Source organism: Scleropages formosus, chromosome 4 (assembly GCF_900964775.1).
Source record: "Scleropages formosus chromosome 4, fSclFor1.1, whole genome shotgun sequence".
In the NCBI taxonomy this organism is placed as follows: domain Eukaryota; kingdom Metazoa; phylum Chordata; class Actinopteri; order Osteoglossiformes; family Osteoglossidae; genus Scleropages; species Scleropages formosus.
In genome coordinates, this window is record NC_041809.1 from 8993063 (window position 1) to 9008868 (window position 15806).

Consider the following 15806-nt stretch of genomic DNA (forward strand, 5'->3'; position numbering starts at 1 on the left):
TTATGCTGACATATTTCCCAAATACCTCAACTTTATTAGTCACGTAATAATGAAATTTTTCTTAACCGTCTGCCTCTGCAGGACGATCAAGGTTGTTTGGAATATATTTGTTGTTTTTATAAATAGTCTTATTACAGACAACTAAAGAACATAAGTAACATTTCAAGATAATCAACTTCCAGACAGCCCCAGACTGACATATGGGTGTGAAGACTGTGATATGACTTTTTCTCCAAGAAACTGACAATCCGTTTCCTTCCACTTGTCCTGGAGAGAATCACAATGAAATAATACTAATACTAATATGGAGGGTGTGATGGCATGGTGGCGCCTGCTGTGTGGCGGGTCTGGGGTTCAAGCCCTGCTTGGGGTGTCCTGCGACAGACTGGCGTCCCGTCCTGGGTGTGTCCCTTCGGCCTTGCACCCTGTGTTGCTGGGTAAGGCTCCAACACACTGCGCCCCTGCTTGGGGCGAGCGGTTGTTGACGATGGATGGATAATATACAAGTGTATACTACAATAATAATAATATAAATTATTATTACTGTTGTTGTAGCAGCATTACGAAGTGTTATTTTATCTACCACTGGTTTAGCTTCTCTTTGTCGATAAGGTGGCAATCGTTGTCAGTATACCATGTCATATTTTTACCATCTGCTTCAATTGGCGTATCTCACATGAAAGTGAAGAAAATTTTAATTGCAGAGCTGGAAGGTTTGATACTGCTCTTACAAAAGTACAACGCAGTGAGACTTGCTCATCTCTGGAGACACCTGCTATCCTCAAGAGAAGAGGTTTTGTAGAAATTTATACTGATATTTCCAGAGTGAGAAAACACCCAGGGAGCCTTTGAAGTACTATCACTAGATCAGAAATCCACAAGCGCTAAAGCTATTATAACAATTAAAACACTCCTTCTTTCTTGTATTTGTGCTGTTTTTATTATTTTTTTTATTTATTTTTTTTAATGGCTCTTTTTCTTCTTTCATTGTGTCCTTTATGTCATGTTAGAGTAGCCCAGACTTATGTGGAAAGAAACAAACTAACTGCACTTAAGTATCAGGCATCTGCATCTATGTCTCTCCTTCTCCTAATGTAATGCACACATTGTATTTTCTATGAGATGTATGTCGCTTTGGAGAAAAGTGTCTGCTAAATGAATATATGTAAATGTGAATGTATGTGAAAGTGCTTAGAAATGTCGGAAATTGAGGTCCTCCAGGGACACTTCCCAACTTTACTTTTAAAACCATCCTCAAGTCCTTGTGTTCTCAACACATAAGCTGTATCCAACTTTTTCATTTTTCAATTAAAAAACTGAACATTCAACAACACTACACATAATCAGCAAAGCAAATAAATACAAATGCGTACAGATAAAGTAAACACAGTAAAAAGGTAGACATAATATTTTGTAGAATGGATCATGCGGCACTGAGAAGTTTGAAAAAAAGTGTTCATATCTTACAAGTTCTGAATTTATTCTGTATGCCATAGCAGTAGAACACATTATCTCACCAAATGTGAGCGAGTCATAAAACAAATGTTGATTATACATTTTAAGGAGTTCTTTTAATTTTTCCCTGTTCTCTGAAATTGTTAATGTGTTACAAGAATTTGTTCTTAAATTAAAAGCTGAAATAAAGGTAAGTCCAGTTTAGCCTCCATGAACCACAGTTTTTTTTTTTTTTGTAGTCCCACTGGTCTACCTTGGCAACAAGGGTGCGAGATTTATACCGCAGTGCAAGTGAAAACGTCTGCTTTTTTCTAATGCAGAATTTTACGATGTTCATTAAAAAGCCATAAAGCATGTTGCTGCTTTTTTGAAACTTTACCATAAAACATGCTTTAATATTGGCTAAGTGAGGGAAATTATAGCCACAGCCACCGAGCAGCCTTTAAGTGACAAAAAGGAGACTTATTTGCAATTATTATTCATTATATCATACCATCAAAGACAAAAAGTGCCAAAACCTTATTTTGAAGTGTTTCCTGTGATTGGATTGTACTGAAAAGCCCAAAAATTTAAAGTTAATTCAAAATGTTTCTTTTTTTTTTTAGAGTTTTAACCCTAACTCTCACCCTTACCCTGATTCTAACCCATAGCAACATCGAGGCAAAATTCATACATCAAGAAAAAATAGGTAGAGCAAGGGCAGAAGGTGAAAAAGGCTGCAATACTTCACAGATGGGATGATGTAGTTGTAGCTATTAAGTGCGAGAAAGATGTCCAGATACTCCAGAAATTGTTTTCCAATCCATGTCATAAATGATCACAATTACCTTTCAGTGCATGTTACATGAATAGGGGTCGCATTCACCGAAGGCCCTCGAAATGACTGTCACCAGCTCTTAAAACTTGATTACCAGATGTGCACATGTGTTGCATTGCAGCAAATGAACAAATAAACAAATAAATACCAAGCCATGTTCCATAAGAGGCTGGTTAAGGCCAGTGTAAAGGGGAGATTCAGAGCAGCTGTCAAATTTGTCCCTTCCTCCGCAGCCAATGGCCAGTGGAACCCCTGGGGTCCCTGGAGTGGCTGTTCCAAGTCCTGTGACGGCGGCTGGCAGAGACGGGTCCGACTGTGCCAGGGGGCCGCCGTCACCGGGCAACAGTGCGAGGGCTCCAGTGATGAGGTGCGGAAGTGCAGCGACCAGCGTTGCCCAGGTAATCCCACGACAGGTGGGTTTCAAAGTCAATTTACACAGAATGGGCGCTGGGACAAAAAATAATAAAAGCTGAATAAATTGAAGCCGCACATACATTTGTGGTTCCAAGTCTTCAGAATGGATCGCTTTTCTGCCGATGGGATTATTATCCAGAATGGCACTGGGGCCTTGGAAAACAATCACTGACAGGGTTGAAGCAGGCAAAGACTCTCCCTTTTGTCTTTTTTTAGAGTGTTAGGGCTGATTAATTTCTGTAAGTGATGGCATTGATTCTTTCACTTTGTTATTGTCTCCATGGAGATGGCGCCTATTATCATAGCGAATGCGCTAATAAGGCATTGTTGCACTCGTCTCTTTTGAAACAGTGCATTTTTCTTCGGGATTTTGGCACGTTAGGAGACAGTACTGTGACATCTGCAGAAAGTTACTTAATGTGTTAGTGACTCCGCAGAAAAAGGAAACATTTACTTCTTTAGCTGACACTTTTCTCTAAACAAAAAAGAAAAACTTACGACGTTGAGCAACTTACAATTATTTACCTATTTATACTGCGGGATAATTTTAGTGGAGCAATTTAAGGTAAGGACTTTAGCTCAAGGGTCATACAGTTGAAGATGGGATTCAAACCTGCAACCTTTGGTTTTAAAGGCAGTAGCAGTAACCACTCTTTTACGCAAATAAGGGCCATTCCTTGTACTGACAGCAACAGGAAAGGAAATCTGAAAGCTGGCTATAATATTGCCTGCTAAAAATATTGTAATTACTTTAGTATAATTCCATCTCTGAGAATGACTTTTGCCACTATAAATCTTTATTCTCATTTGGAGCCGAAAGTGAATCGCTGATGCTGAAGGATGAGTCCAATTAAAGCCGATGTGTAGGACTGTGGGCAAAGACGAACAAAGAGGACGCGGCAAGAGTTATGGACGGGGACAGCGGTCGTTAGTTAACGGGTGGCAAGTGTGTGTCCTCCTGAGTTACTGCGAAGGTGACCCTATCCAACTTGTTTGCAGCACCATATGAGATTTGTCCAGAGGATTATGCAGTGTCCATGGTGTGGAGAAGAACTCCGTCCGGGGACCTGGCCTTCAACAGGTGTCCACCAAACGCAACAGGTAAAAGGTGGATTGTGAGCTCAAGTCAGGCTGCGCAGCGGTTAAGGTCACCTTGACACTCGAGGTTTTCTCTCTCGTGCGTCACACATCGTGGAGACCTTGCTACACCAAACCGCTGCTGTTGTCTCAAATCCCCGTTTCAATATGGGCAACATTATTCATATATGCACCCAGCAACAATACTCAATATGTCCCTGTCATATTTGATTAAAACATGCATTCATACTCTGATGGATTGTAAGGGTTTCTGTGTATCAATGGATTTTCTATCTGCATAACATTGACCCAGGTGGCATCCCATTCCCCTCCTCCGGTACACATGATCCAAGAGGCTTTAAACAGAGCTTCAGAGGAAATTCCAACCTTTCTCTCGCATCAGCACCCCTGAATGGGGCTTATTTCCATTGCAGCATGGCAATCATGTAAAGTGGATGTATTAATGACAAACCAAAACAAGCTTCCTTTAGAGGAAACAACATTTAAAGAGTATATCATTCCATATATGGAGTTGGATGATTTTTTTTGTTTTTTTTCAAAGAAGAATAATGAGCAGAGTTCTTGGGACATGAGTCTTTCGGTGGTTTACCTATTACTCTGAGTGTAACAACATTGCCATGATGGTTCTTTAAAGAGTCCTCATGCTGTGCCATGTTTGCTGTATGTGTTAAAATTCTTATTGCAGAGCCATGTTGGCTATGAAGCAACCAACATACTGAGAATGGTGTTTCTATGTGTACTTCAGTGATGTATAGTACCAGTCAAACATCTGAAAAGACCTGGTCAACTGGCCAATACCTGTGTGGGAGAAACTGGACAGAATAGTGAAAGGAAAGCGACACACAAGTGCTCTACATCGCTGGGAACAACTGCAATAGAGCTGTGAAAACATGGCAAATCATTTACTGTTCAAACTTATTAATCAAATGCATTGGGGCGAAAACTGGTTTTTGGCGTGTACTCAAACTTGTGACTGTCGTTGTATGTGCTGTGTAACGTCAAGGTGTTGCGTGTCCGAGGTAGTGTGCATGCTGTCGGTTGATCGACCTGTAAGCAGTATGTGTGTTGGGGGGGAGTCAGCTGTCACTGCGGCTCTATTGAACACACACAGATGTGACACGGCACCTGAGACAGCAGCCAACGCCTGTGTGCCGAGTAAACTTTCACAGCTGTTGTTATATGATCCCTGCTCCCTGTGCATCCCCTTCTAACCGTCTCTCTCTCTCTCTCTCTCTCTCTCTCTCTCTCTCTCTCTTTGTCTCTCTCTCCCGACCCCCTCCCTGCGCAGGCACCACTAGTCGACGCTGCTCTCTCGACCAACGTGGCGTGGCCTTCTGGGAGCAGCCCAGCTATGCCCGATGCATAACAAATGAATACAGATTCTTGCAGCAATCAGTACGTGCAAAGTCAGCCTCCCTCCCGCGCCTCCGTTCGCAGCGTGTCATAAATTACCCACCCGAAAATTTCCTCAGCACAGTACCAAAGATTAACGGCTTTCAATAGGGAAGCAAATTAAAACCCTAATATTGCCATTTTCCCCCTTTAATGGATGATGTCTCGGCTGCTGGAACTTCTCGCTTTAGGAGCTGCTGGAGTCTAATGGTAGTAATTCCACCCTAAGTGCTTTCACGATCCTCAGCCTTCCTTTTATGTTTTGGATCTCTTTTGCTGGAGTTCCTGGGGAACCGAGAGCCGAGGGTGTAGAGCTGCTCCTCTGGGCTCCTTGACTTCATGCATACTAAAAGCTCACAAGAGCCTTCCGTGCTCCCTTTCTTATCGCTGAGCTTCATCTTATTGTACATCACACTGGAATGCTTGTGAGCCAGTGCTCTGCCCAGTTTACAGGTTTATTTATCCACACTGCCATAAGGTTTTTGCAGTGAAAAGCTTTGATTCGGCTCATTCAACCATGAAGCAAATTTATACAATCAGCTAATAAATTATTGAATAGGAAGTAAAAGAAAATGTGCCATCACACATGGCACCTAATGACGAGTCCTGTTGTCTGTCATTGGCTTCGTCCTCCTGTATCTCCTCCGTTTTCCCCGTGCCTCGGGGTCACGGACCAAGATGCTCTAAGAGCACCCAAGGTTTCCTGCTCGCTTGCTATCTTAGCGGTTATGTCGTAAACCTGCAAATGGATTCGAAACGTTACAGCGTTCACCCATCTCCAGGTGAAGGAGCACCTTGCCAAGGGACAGAGGACCCTAGCTGGAGATGGCATGTCACAGGTGACCAAGACCCTGCTGGACCTCACCCAGAGGCGGAGCTTCTATGCTGGAGACCTGCTGACCTCCGTGGAGATCCTCCGCAACGTGACTGACACGTTCAAAAGAGCAAGCTACTTGCCTTCATCCGACGACGTGCAGGTGATGGGGAGGACGTTGCATTCGGAATAAGATGCAGCATGTACCTTTGTGTGCACCCGAATGGGGTGGGTGAGAGTGTGCGTGCGTGTAAGAGATCAAACCGTCAGGGCCATCCATCGAGGCACTTTTTCTTGTTTCTCTTGCATGGTTGCAAACACACTTAATGTCGACTCCTGGGCTTCCGCATGGTTTTCATGGTTTATACACCTCCACTCTCCCCGGCTTTTTTCGGCTGAAAGCTTTGATTCAGCTTCTTCAAATCGCTCTCGCCATTTCTCCAAGATGAGTTCAAACACGCTGTGTTTTTCCGTTCCTCCACCTTAAAGAAGCACCACACGACCTTTACTTCACAGTACAGTCCTGCACTTTCCTGGTCCTCAAGGTCGTTCCGGTGTTTACCGCTATTCGGGTTCTCCAAGCGCTCCGTAGGGCGTAGGGCAGGCAGCCGTTCTGACAACAGCAGGCCGAGGCAAGCGGAGGTGTACTCGACGCCACCGGCTCAGCATTCTGTGGGAGAGGGAGCGGCTGGTGGCGTCGCACTTACGCTAATGCAGCGGCTAAGTGGATGGATTACCACCAGAGGGAGCATCGGCATTCGAGAAGACAGAACTGCAGGTGTCAGGGGACCGCTTCAGTCATCCATCGGTGCAGAGGAGCCAAATCAAAGCACGAGGTCAAATCCCAGCCTTCATCTTGTAATTACCGCTGTCGTTTACCTCTCGAAACAGCACTGTGAACGCTGCGGAGAACGGCAATGTACTCCACAGCACGTTCGCGTAATGCCTCCAGATATGTCTGCAAAGTGCACAGATTAACCAAAACAATTTCTTAGCTGCCTTTGCTGTCCATCAAACTAATTAATCCCCCAACTGTACTACGCTGCAGCTGTTTTCTTCTCGTATCTCCGTAATTGCAGATATTACGGTGAGGGAGTATTGACAGGTACAGGAAGGACTGCGCTTGCGTGGCGTTCGCTGTCACACAGCGGAGAAGGCCCTCATCAGGTGTCGTCGCGCCGTGAGCCGTCCATTGTTTTCCGCATGTGTTATGATGTTTTTGAAGAGTGACGGATTAAGACACCTGCAGCTTAGTTTCCCTGGCAACGGAGCGGCCGTCGCTCCCCCCCCCCGTGTAACGTGGAACCTAGACAGAGATTCTGCTGTTTCCGAATTCTTGGTAAGGCAGCTGCAGACCTCCGGTACAAAGAACGAGGTGCTCTCACCGCGCTGATGTAATGTTCTGCCAGCATCTCGTTCCTCATCCAGAAGGCGCAGCACCTTCCAAAGCCATCAGTGCTTCCCCATCACCAGCATGAAATAAACACACACTGCGTGTATACAGCTGGTCTGTAGAGTTAAAACTTGTCCAAGTGTCTCCCACTTGCTCTCTGACATCATCACCATTATCACCAGTCTTTCTCTCATTGCCCAAAGGCTTGCCAAACATACTGATGAACCGTTCTTATTCTCCCCTGTAGAATTTTTTTCAGATCATCAGCAACCTTTTAGAAGAGGAGAACAGGGAAAAATGGGAAGATGCACAACAGGTAAGGAAAATCAAATTGCATTAATAAGAACACCACACACACTTGCTGAAGCCGCTTGTCTGGAGTGGGGTCACGGCGAGCTAGAGCCTAAGCCGGCAACACAGGACGCAAGACTGGAGGGGGAAGGGACATACCCAGGATGGGATGCCAATTTATCACAAGGCACCCCAAGCAGAACTCAAACCCCAGACCCACCAGAGAGCAGGACCCAGCCAAAGCCACTGCGCCACCTGTATTTTAAGAACACCTGACATTTGTAATTCCGCTCTTAATAAAAGTAGCTTTCCACTAAAATGTGAATACTTCATGTCTAAGTCAGATTACCTCATCGCAGTTATTGTGACGTCATCATAGCTGCTTTTTCCAAACAGCTGCTTTACCATATGAGCCTCATTGTGTGGGAAATTCAGCACCGTAGTGCAGTTCCGCTGTAGACCACCAGGTGGCAGCAACACTGCCACAGTTAAGGACACTGACGTCGCTCCATTTTGTTGTCATGGTGACTGAACTATAGTTATACATAATACCTAATTAATAAAAGTATCCTTTCACGCTCAGAGCTGTAAAAATGCTTAATAATTTTATTACATTCTCTGGTTGGATATTTGGGTTTTGTCCCAATAATAATGATAATAATGATGATAATAATAATAATAATACAAATAAGAATAATAATAAATGCATACCTTGCACTGGATTGGCATCCCGTCAATGTGTACCCCCCCTCCCATTTCTTTTTGTTTTGTTTTGCTTGTTATTGAAACTGGATTGATAGATGGATAATTAATGCAGTTGATTTTTTTTTTCTTTTATACTGTAAAAGGAGCAAAAATTATTATAAATTTGAGACAAGCGGTATTTGACAATGGATGGATGAGGCTTCACTGACTCTCTCACCCATAGCAGCTCACAGTATTTGATCCAGCTGGATATTTTGGTAGAACAGGGTAAGCGCCTTGATCAAGGGTACTACTACAGTAGCAAGGAGTAGGGCTCAAACCCCCAAACTTGTACTTTGTTACAAGTCCATGTTATTAAGCACTGCGCTGCTTGCTGCACTTGTTTTGTACAAAGAGTTGCGAATTGAAAAGGACAAGAAATTGCATCTGCTTAAACAGCGCTTGGCACCTTGCTTCATTATTCCCTAACCTGATAAAACCTCCAAGTTTGTTTTTGATTCACTATTTTGAATTACATATGATGTGCACAGACTGTTTGCTGTAAGGAACCTTGCATAATTTGGCCACCAGCACATTCTGATCCTGACAATCTGTATTTCCTTTGAGTCATATCACTTATCACATATCACAGACAGCACCTGTTTAAGGCAGTGCTGTGAAAGGATTTCATTCAAATGTCATTCCAGCTCAAACATTTCAGCCCTCGCCCTCAAACGAAGGTCCAGACCTGTCAGCGACAGCATATTCAAATGGAACCAACTGGCAAAGGACACACACCCTATTGTTAAGGGTGAAAATATTGCCTTTCGAAAAGACTGTCAGTCCAGTCACAGGCACTCTTTTGAAGTATTTACTATATCTGGCAGCTTTCTTATTATGAAGGGCTTCAAGTCTCATCTTCAAAAGGGAAGGCTCCCTACCACTGAAATCCCAAACATGATCCTCCTGCGGTGTAATTGGGAGAACCTGGAGTTCTATCAAGAAGCACAGCGCTGTAAATGTAAGGGAAGTGTCCATTTTCAGTGGCGGATGCTGGGAGTCGAATCGTACGGAGCGAAATTCAGATGCTGGACAGGCCTGGGGGTGCTTGTTATTGAAACAGTTGCTAGTGTATTGGTTAGAGCTGCTGTTCTTATACCCAAAGTGCATAGGTTCAAGTCTCACCTCTGACTGCAGTTCCCTTAAGCACAGTACTTCCCCTTTGTTGCTCTTGTAAAATTACCCAGCTGTATAAATGGGTAAATAAGTGTAAGTCAATTAACATTCTCAGTTGCTTTGGAGAAAAATATCAGCTCGATGTAATGTAAGTTCTGTTCATTTACAGCACAGCTCAGAAGTGTGAGTATAGCTGGGCAATACTTGTGGGGAAAAAAACTGGCCAGGAAAGCAGAAGAACACACAAGTGTCCCACATCTCTGGGAACTGATGCAGAAGAACTGCGAAGACGTGGTGCCTCAATTATTGATAAAATTTGCATTTACATTAACTCATCATTTAGCTAACACTTTCCTCCAAAACATCTTGTACTGTTTGAGTGACTTATTTATTTATATAGCTGGATAACTTTTTCAGAAGCAATTTAGGGGGAGTACACTGATCAGGGTTATTACAGCAGGAGGTGGGACTTGAACCTATAACCTCCGAGTCCAGATGCAGCAGCTGAAATTAGTGCAGATACCTTCTGAAAAGAATTGCTGCAGCTCAGCAGGACAGATGATAGCATAGTAAATACAGCTGCAACCTTTTGACCCAATGGTTGTAGGTTTGAATCTTACCTCTGGATGTAGTCCTCTTCAGTAAGGTATTCACCATAAATTGCTCTAGTAAAAGTACCCAGCTTCATAAATGGGTAAATAATTGTGAAGTTGCTTTGGAGAGAAGTGTCAGCTAAATGAATAAATGTAAGTATACTCAAAAGTTTCACTGGAAGTGTAGATGGAAAAAAAAAAAATCATATAGTGATGTAGAAAGCTGCAGTGGCAGCTGGCTATTTAGCTGCAGGAATTGAGGTAATACAGCAGGGACCCTCAGCACTACTTCTTGTCACGCATGCATCTACTCTTCAGCAGGTGTCCCTAACGCATCCACACAATCTGCGGTACATGAAACAAGTAACATAAACAAATAACACTAATGCTATTATTTGAGAAAGGAAGTGAGCAGCAACTGCCAGGGCAGGAGGGTTCTGGCACGTTTAGATACTATAGCTGAATCCGCCTCGCCCAGCAAGCGAATCATGGAACAGCGTCTCTCAGATGTTCAGTTGTTCAACGAGCTTGGCTTTCAGACAGCAAACATTTCATTACCAGTCGACGTGACATCATCATGGTATCACCTCGACTGGTGATGAAATGTCTGCAGTCTTAATGCCAAGTTCGGCGAATACCTGAACGTCTGAGTCAAGAACCCGAGCTACGAACACAATCAATCTCCTCTACCATTCCCAATAGCGTCTCTATTTTGAATACCACGGCTGCTGGATGTAACACGTAAGCGAGACAACTCCGTCTTTGTGTCCGGCTTTACCAAAGGTTGATGGCTACGTACCTCCATCGCCCGCCGCAGTTCTAAAGCCACCTTGCATCACTTGGCCTGTGTTATCTTCCCAAAGAGACACACACTGGACCTTTTATCATAAGGAACCTGAGTGACCTTGCTGCTCACATTTATCAGGAAGCGTTGATAATTATCATCGAATGTCCTTCCCAAAGTTATATCTGGTTTGAGTACAAGTTGCAGGTCAAGACTAAGGGCATGAAAGGTCACATTTTTCACCTCAAATGCATTAGACATAGTCCTTTGGGAGGGGGGATTTTACAAGGAGCCTCAGATGTGCCTGCAGGTCCTTTTAGTGTCTGTTCCACATTGCTGGTTGTTCTTTTTTCCCCACTTAACATCTGATGGAAATTCATCTGAATGCGAGAAATATATCTGCTGTTTTAATCCACTCTTAAGCACAGTGCAAACAGCTAAACCCCTGCTAGTTTTAAACATTTAATCCAAGCAGATTACGACAAAAGTGATTGTACTTCCTGTACATGGCCCGGCTTATTTCTGACCCTTAAAAGTCTTAAGCACAATTGTATGAGGATTTCTAATCCGTATTTATTTGCGTAGGGTTTTTGATACTAAACTTGTAAGTAAGCAATGGCTTGGTTCAAGTGAATAATGTTAAAATCTTCAAAATGGTATAATAAAAGGTCTGTCCTTCATAAGGATTGCACCAAATAGCCCTGATGATTTGATTTTCGCTTGTGTCATTCATTGCCAGTGAAGTACTGGCGTTAAAAACAGCAAAATAGAATGTCGATGTCAAACCCCAGTTCTCTAGCCATTCTAAATGGCATACATATTTAACATACCCAAACCATACTGATGTACGATGCATCATCCATTCATATATTATCAATATCCACATTCCGGTCCAGGACCTATCTCAAAAGCATAAACTGTGAAACAGGTTGTATTTTTATGTACATTTCCTGTGGGTGCTCCTGTTTCCTCCCACAGTCCAAAGACATGTGTTTCAGGTGCATTGGTAACTCTAAATTGTATTTCCAGAGGGCAGTAAAGCTTATCTCAGGGAAATGTAAAGAGGAAGCTTTTCACAGGTACTTGCAACCTTCGCTTGCTAGGGTTCACCTCCAGGTCTTGTGCCTTACAAACAATAGTTCATAAATTGTCTGGTCTGTCATTGTTATGAAGTACCAAGTCATCCTTTGCATGAAGCATCAACTGCAATAATAACAGCACTAACCATGTTTTATATTTTGTTTTATCAGAAATAAAAGTCAATGATGGTGGCATATTTGTTGGAATATTCTTAAAATAACACTGACAAAGATTAGTTAATTTAATAGTTATGAAATACAGATATGATCAGTAAACATTCCTTTATTAGGGACAAATTACACCACAAACAAAGTCTGAAATGTAAGAAAATTAACAAGATCAAAATGGTAGCTGAGTTATGTATCCACCTCAAACACGTCCAGAAAAATATTTTTGGGTTTTATTTCTATTACATATTTGATGTTTACCATGAAGTTGGTAATGTCAGCCAACCAGGAGGTTCCATACTACTAGAATTGGACAATCCTGAAAGGGTAATAAATCTGACTGAAGGAGAATTTATGAGAATACAAAGAGGAGTAGCAAATCTTGGCTATCTAATGATGTAATGTTGGGTTTTTAAGTACATATTGCATAGTGACTTTTTACAGCAAAAGTTTCTCAGGGAGGTGAGAATGTATAGTACAGTGAGTCTGGAACTTTTGTACTTTTTTAAGAGGTATTTAGTTTTTTTTCATGAGAAGAACTAGCATACCAGTTTAAATCGCTGACCAAAGCTTAATCACCCCATGCGCAGACTGAGAGCAATTGAGCCAAATCCACTGTTTTTACCGGTGCTCATTACTGCATATTGAACTAATAACAAGCTTCTTGTCAGCTCCATGTTACATTCGACTTAGACGGTCTTTGATCAACAAATCAAGTCTCAAATCCAAATATGTTAAGTTGGGCACTAACTGTAATTTTCTACAAATTAAAGTTGTTAGATGTCAAGTTTAAATTTTGTCACTATCTCCAGTGTCTTATATTGCATCAGCACATTGCAAATAAGCCTTTGGCAGCAGTTCCAGTTAGTGAGTATGTTTATATTTTTGTTACTGGAATTTCTACCTCTTCCTACATGTAAACTTGTTCTAACTCAAACAAGTTAAATGGAGAGCTTAAATAAACTGAATTGTTCCTTTTATACCACTCATTTCAGTTGGGTTAATGTCTAGGCTTCCATAGAATGGTGATCTTAAGAAATTTGGACATAGTTTTTGCCAGGTGTTTTGGGTCACAAATGTGATAGAATACAGATCTTCACCCTAAATGCAGATTTCCTTGCCTTCTAAAGTAAATCCTTCTGTCTTATATCAAATTTGATAATGTTTCACTCATTTATTTTGAATGACAGCACATTTTCCTCACAGAGAAAAACAAACCCATGCCATGATGCTGCCACCACCACAATTAATGAACGAAGAGCTGTGATTGGTTTGTGCCAACCAAAGCGCTTCACTTTAGGCTGAAAGATTTAACTCTAGTTTCATCAGACCATAAAATCTTTACTTCACAGTGTGTTAGATTGCTTCTGGAAAATGTGATTTTTTTTTTTTTCTGTTGGTCTTTCTCAAAGATTACACACAAATTACACACACAAAATGCAAAACCAGTGTAATACTGAACAGATTGCACATTTCTGGACAGTGAATCCTCTTTCAGCCTTTGTCAGTATTGCAGTTGCTGTTCTTCATCACTTTACAGATAGTTACCAGTGACATCTAGTTGTGTTGTATGGCTTGGTGCTGATATTGTCTTGATTGTGCCAGATTTTTCCCCTTAACTTCTTGCCACTTAACTAAAAATATTGACTTGTCCTTGGAAGGTTCCTCTGCCAGTCTTTTTATAATCTTCTTCTCCATCTCTTAAAAACCTCATTCTTTTGCCATCTTGACAGCATAACTGATCTGATTTACTGTTCCAGACATAAGAGCTGTCAGGGTTAGGGTTTGTTTTACTTCTAAATCATTTAATTTATTCCCTTCTCATGCAGGTGATTACAGGTGTGTTCCAAATCAACACAGGAATCACCCATTTTTGGTGTGGCACCAAAAAAAGAAAACTAGTACATCTCGCCCAAGAAAGAACTTTTGCAATAACAAAAATCTTTTTTGTATATGTTTCCTACAAAAACAAAAGTCCTAAACCACATTTTGCATACAATTGTAGTTACTGTTATTCATTTAAAAGTACAAAATCAGTCAGCTTGGTATGTGTGGCCATGCTGTGATTCTGGATCAAGAGCCAGTCATTTCAGGGTCAATAATCAGGTAATCATGTCTTGATTGTATTGAGCAACAAAATGACCAACAAATACAATGACATAATAGGTGAGTGTGGGAATGAGTTGACCTGTAGCTCTCTCTCATTCTCTCTCTCAGTCTCTCTCATCCACTGACTCTGATGGCAGCTCTCTGTCGGGAGCGAGCAAGACAGAGATAGACAGCGATCCGTACAAACTGTCCAGACGAATACCCATTGTGCTTTTCTAATTAAAGCTCTGCACCGGTCTCTAAAGTTTTGCAGCGGCAGCACGTGTTCCTGTCAACCTTTAAAAGTGTATACATGCAGACTCACAAAGGCGGATCCATTTGTCAAAGAGGCTTTCACTCTATACCTAGAACTGCATTTCTTTAAAAGACATCTTGGATTGGGGTACTGCTTCAAAGAAAATAAAAAGCAACAAATATAATAAATTCTTTGTCATGAATATGGGCATTGCCGTTGACTAATTAATTCATTTCACTGAGTGCAGCAAATACTGCCAAACATCTCCAAACCAGTGGATTTTGGCCCACGAGCCCACATATTGCCCTCGAATGGCTCTCCTGAGAATTTATGTCTGTATACAGCAATGTCAACAAATTGTGTCATGCGGTAAAATGTTTTCTTTCATGGGTGAGCAATGCTTTATCAGCTGTTTTGTGGACCAATATCAAAGTATTCAGACTTCAGTGTCCAAGCAGTTCATCAGCTGTAATCGACCTGGCAGCAGCAGCAATAGTAGTAGCTGGACTTTTCACAGAAAGCAGTGTGCTTTTCCACATCTTCTATAATACAAGGTTAATATGCAGAATATCAAATATTTAGAGATTAGAGAGTTGTTGTTTTCTTGTTTCTCAGTGATATTCTTCAGCAGACATTCTGCCGTTGTTGTTTACTGAGAATCCATTCCATACTTCTGCTCCTATATGTGTGGTATTGCAATATTAATGTATATACCTTGTCAGTAACTAGTCACAACAGCAAGAGTTATTGTTCGTTTCTCCACTTCGTTTATCTTTTCATGGTTCAGTCTCTAAAACTTGTCAGAGTCTTAAATTTCTGAATATCACTTGTGATTCTATTTGTTCTTATGTATAAGATATTCTTATATCTGTATATATACACACACACACACACACACACACACACACACACACACACACACACACACACGCATTGACTGAAGCTGCTTGTCCCAAGCAGGGTTGCGACAAGCTGGAGCCTGGCCTGGCAACACAGGGCACAAGGCTAGGGGGGGGCACCCAGGATGGGATGCCAGTCCCTCGCAGGATTCCCCAAGAACTCAAACCCCAGACCAAACCAGAAAGCAGGCATAGGCCAAACCCACTGTGCCACCCCCCCTCCCCATATATATATTATATTTATTATAGTATTTGTTGTGTTATTGGTTATGATGACCTGACCATTACTTCCTGGTATACCAATTGTACTTTACTCAGCCTTTGGTTTGTATATTACAAAATTGTGCTACTTCAGTATATCTAATTCTAATAATGTTAATTTGGTGAACAATGTATGTTGCAAGG

General features: G+C 41.9%; 1 protein-coding gene across 4 annotated transcripts in view; it reads left to right on the plus strand.

The window, feature by feature from the left end:
* Positions 1-15806, plus strand: part of adgrb3 (adhesion G protein-coupled receptor B3) — a 161230-nt gene that overhangs the window by 77457 nt on the left and 67967 nt on the right. For all 4 annotated transcript variants that reach the window (XM_018749549.2, XM_018749552.2, XM_018749550.2 and 1 more), the window contains 5 exons: positions 2506-2670; positions 3686-3787; positions 5073-5179; positions 5959-6153; positions 7631-7699. In XM_018749549.2, the coding sequence (XP_018605065.1) occupies positions 2506-2670; positions 3686-3787; positions 5073-5179; positions 5959-6153; positions 7631-7699 (638 nt within the window). The remainder of the gene's footprint in view (positions 1-2505; positions 2671-3685; positions 3788-5072; positions 5180-5958; positions 6154-7630; positions 7700-15806) is intronic.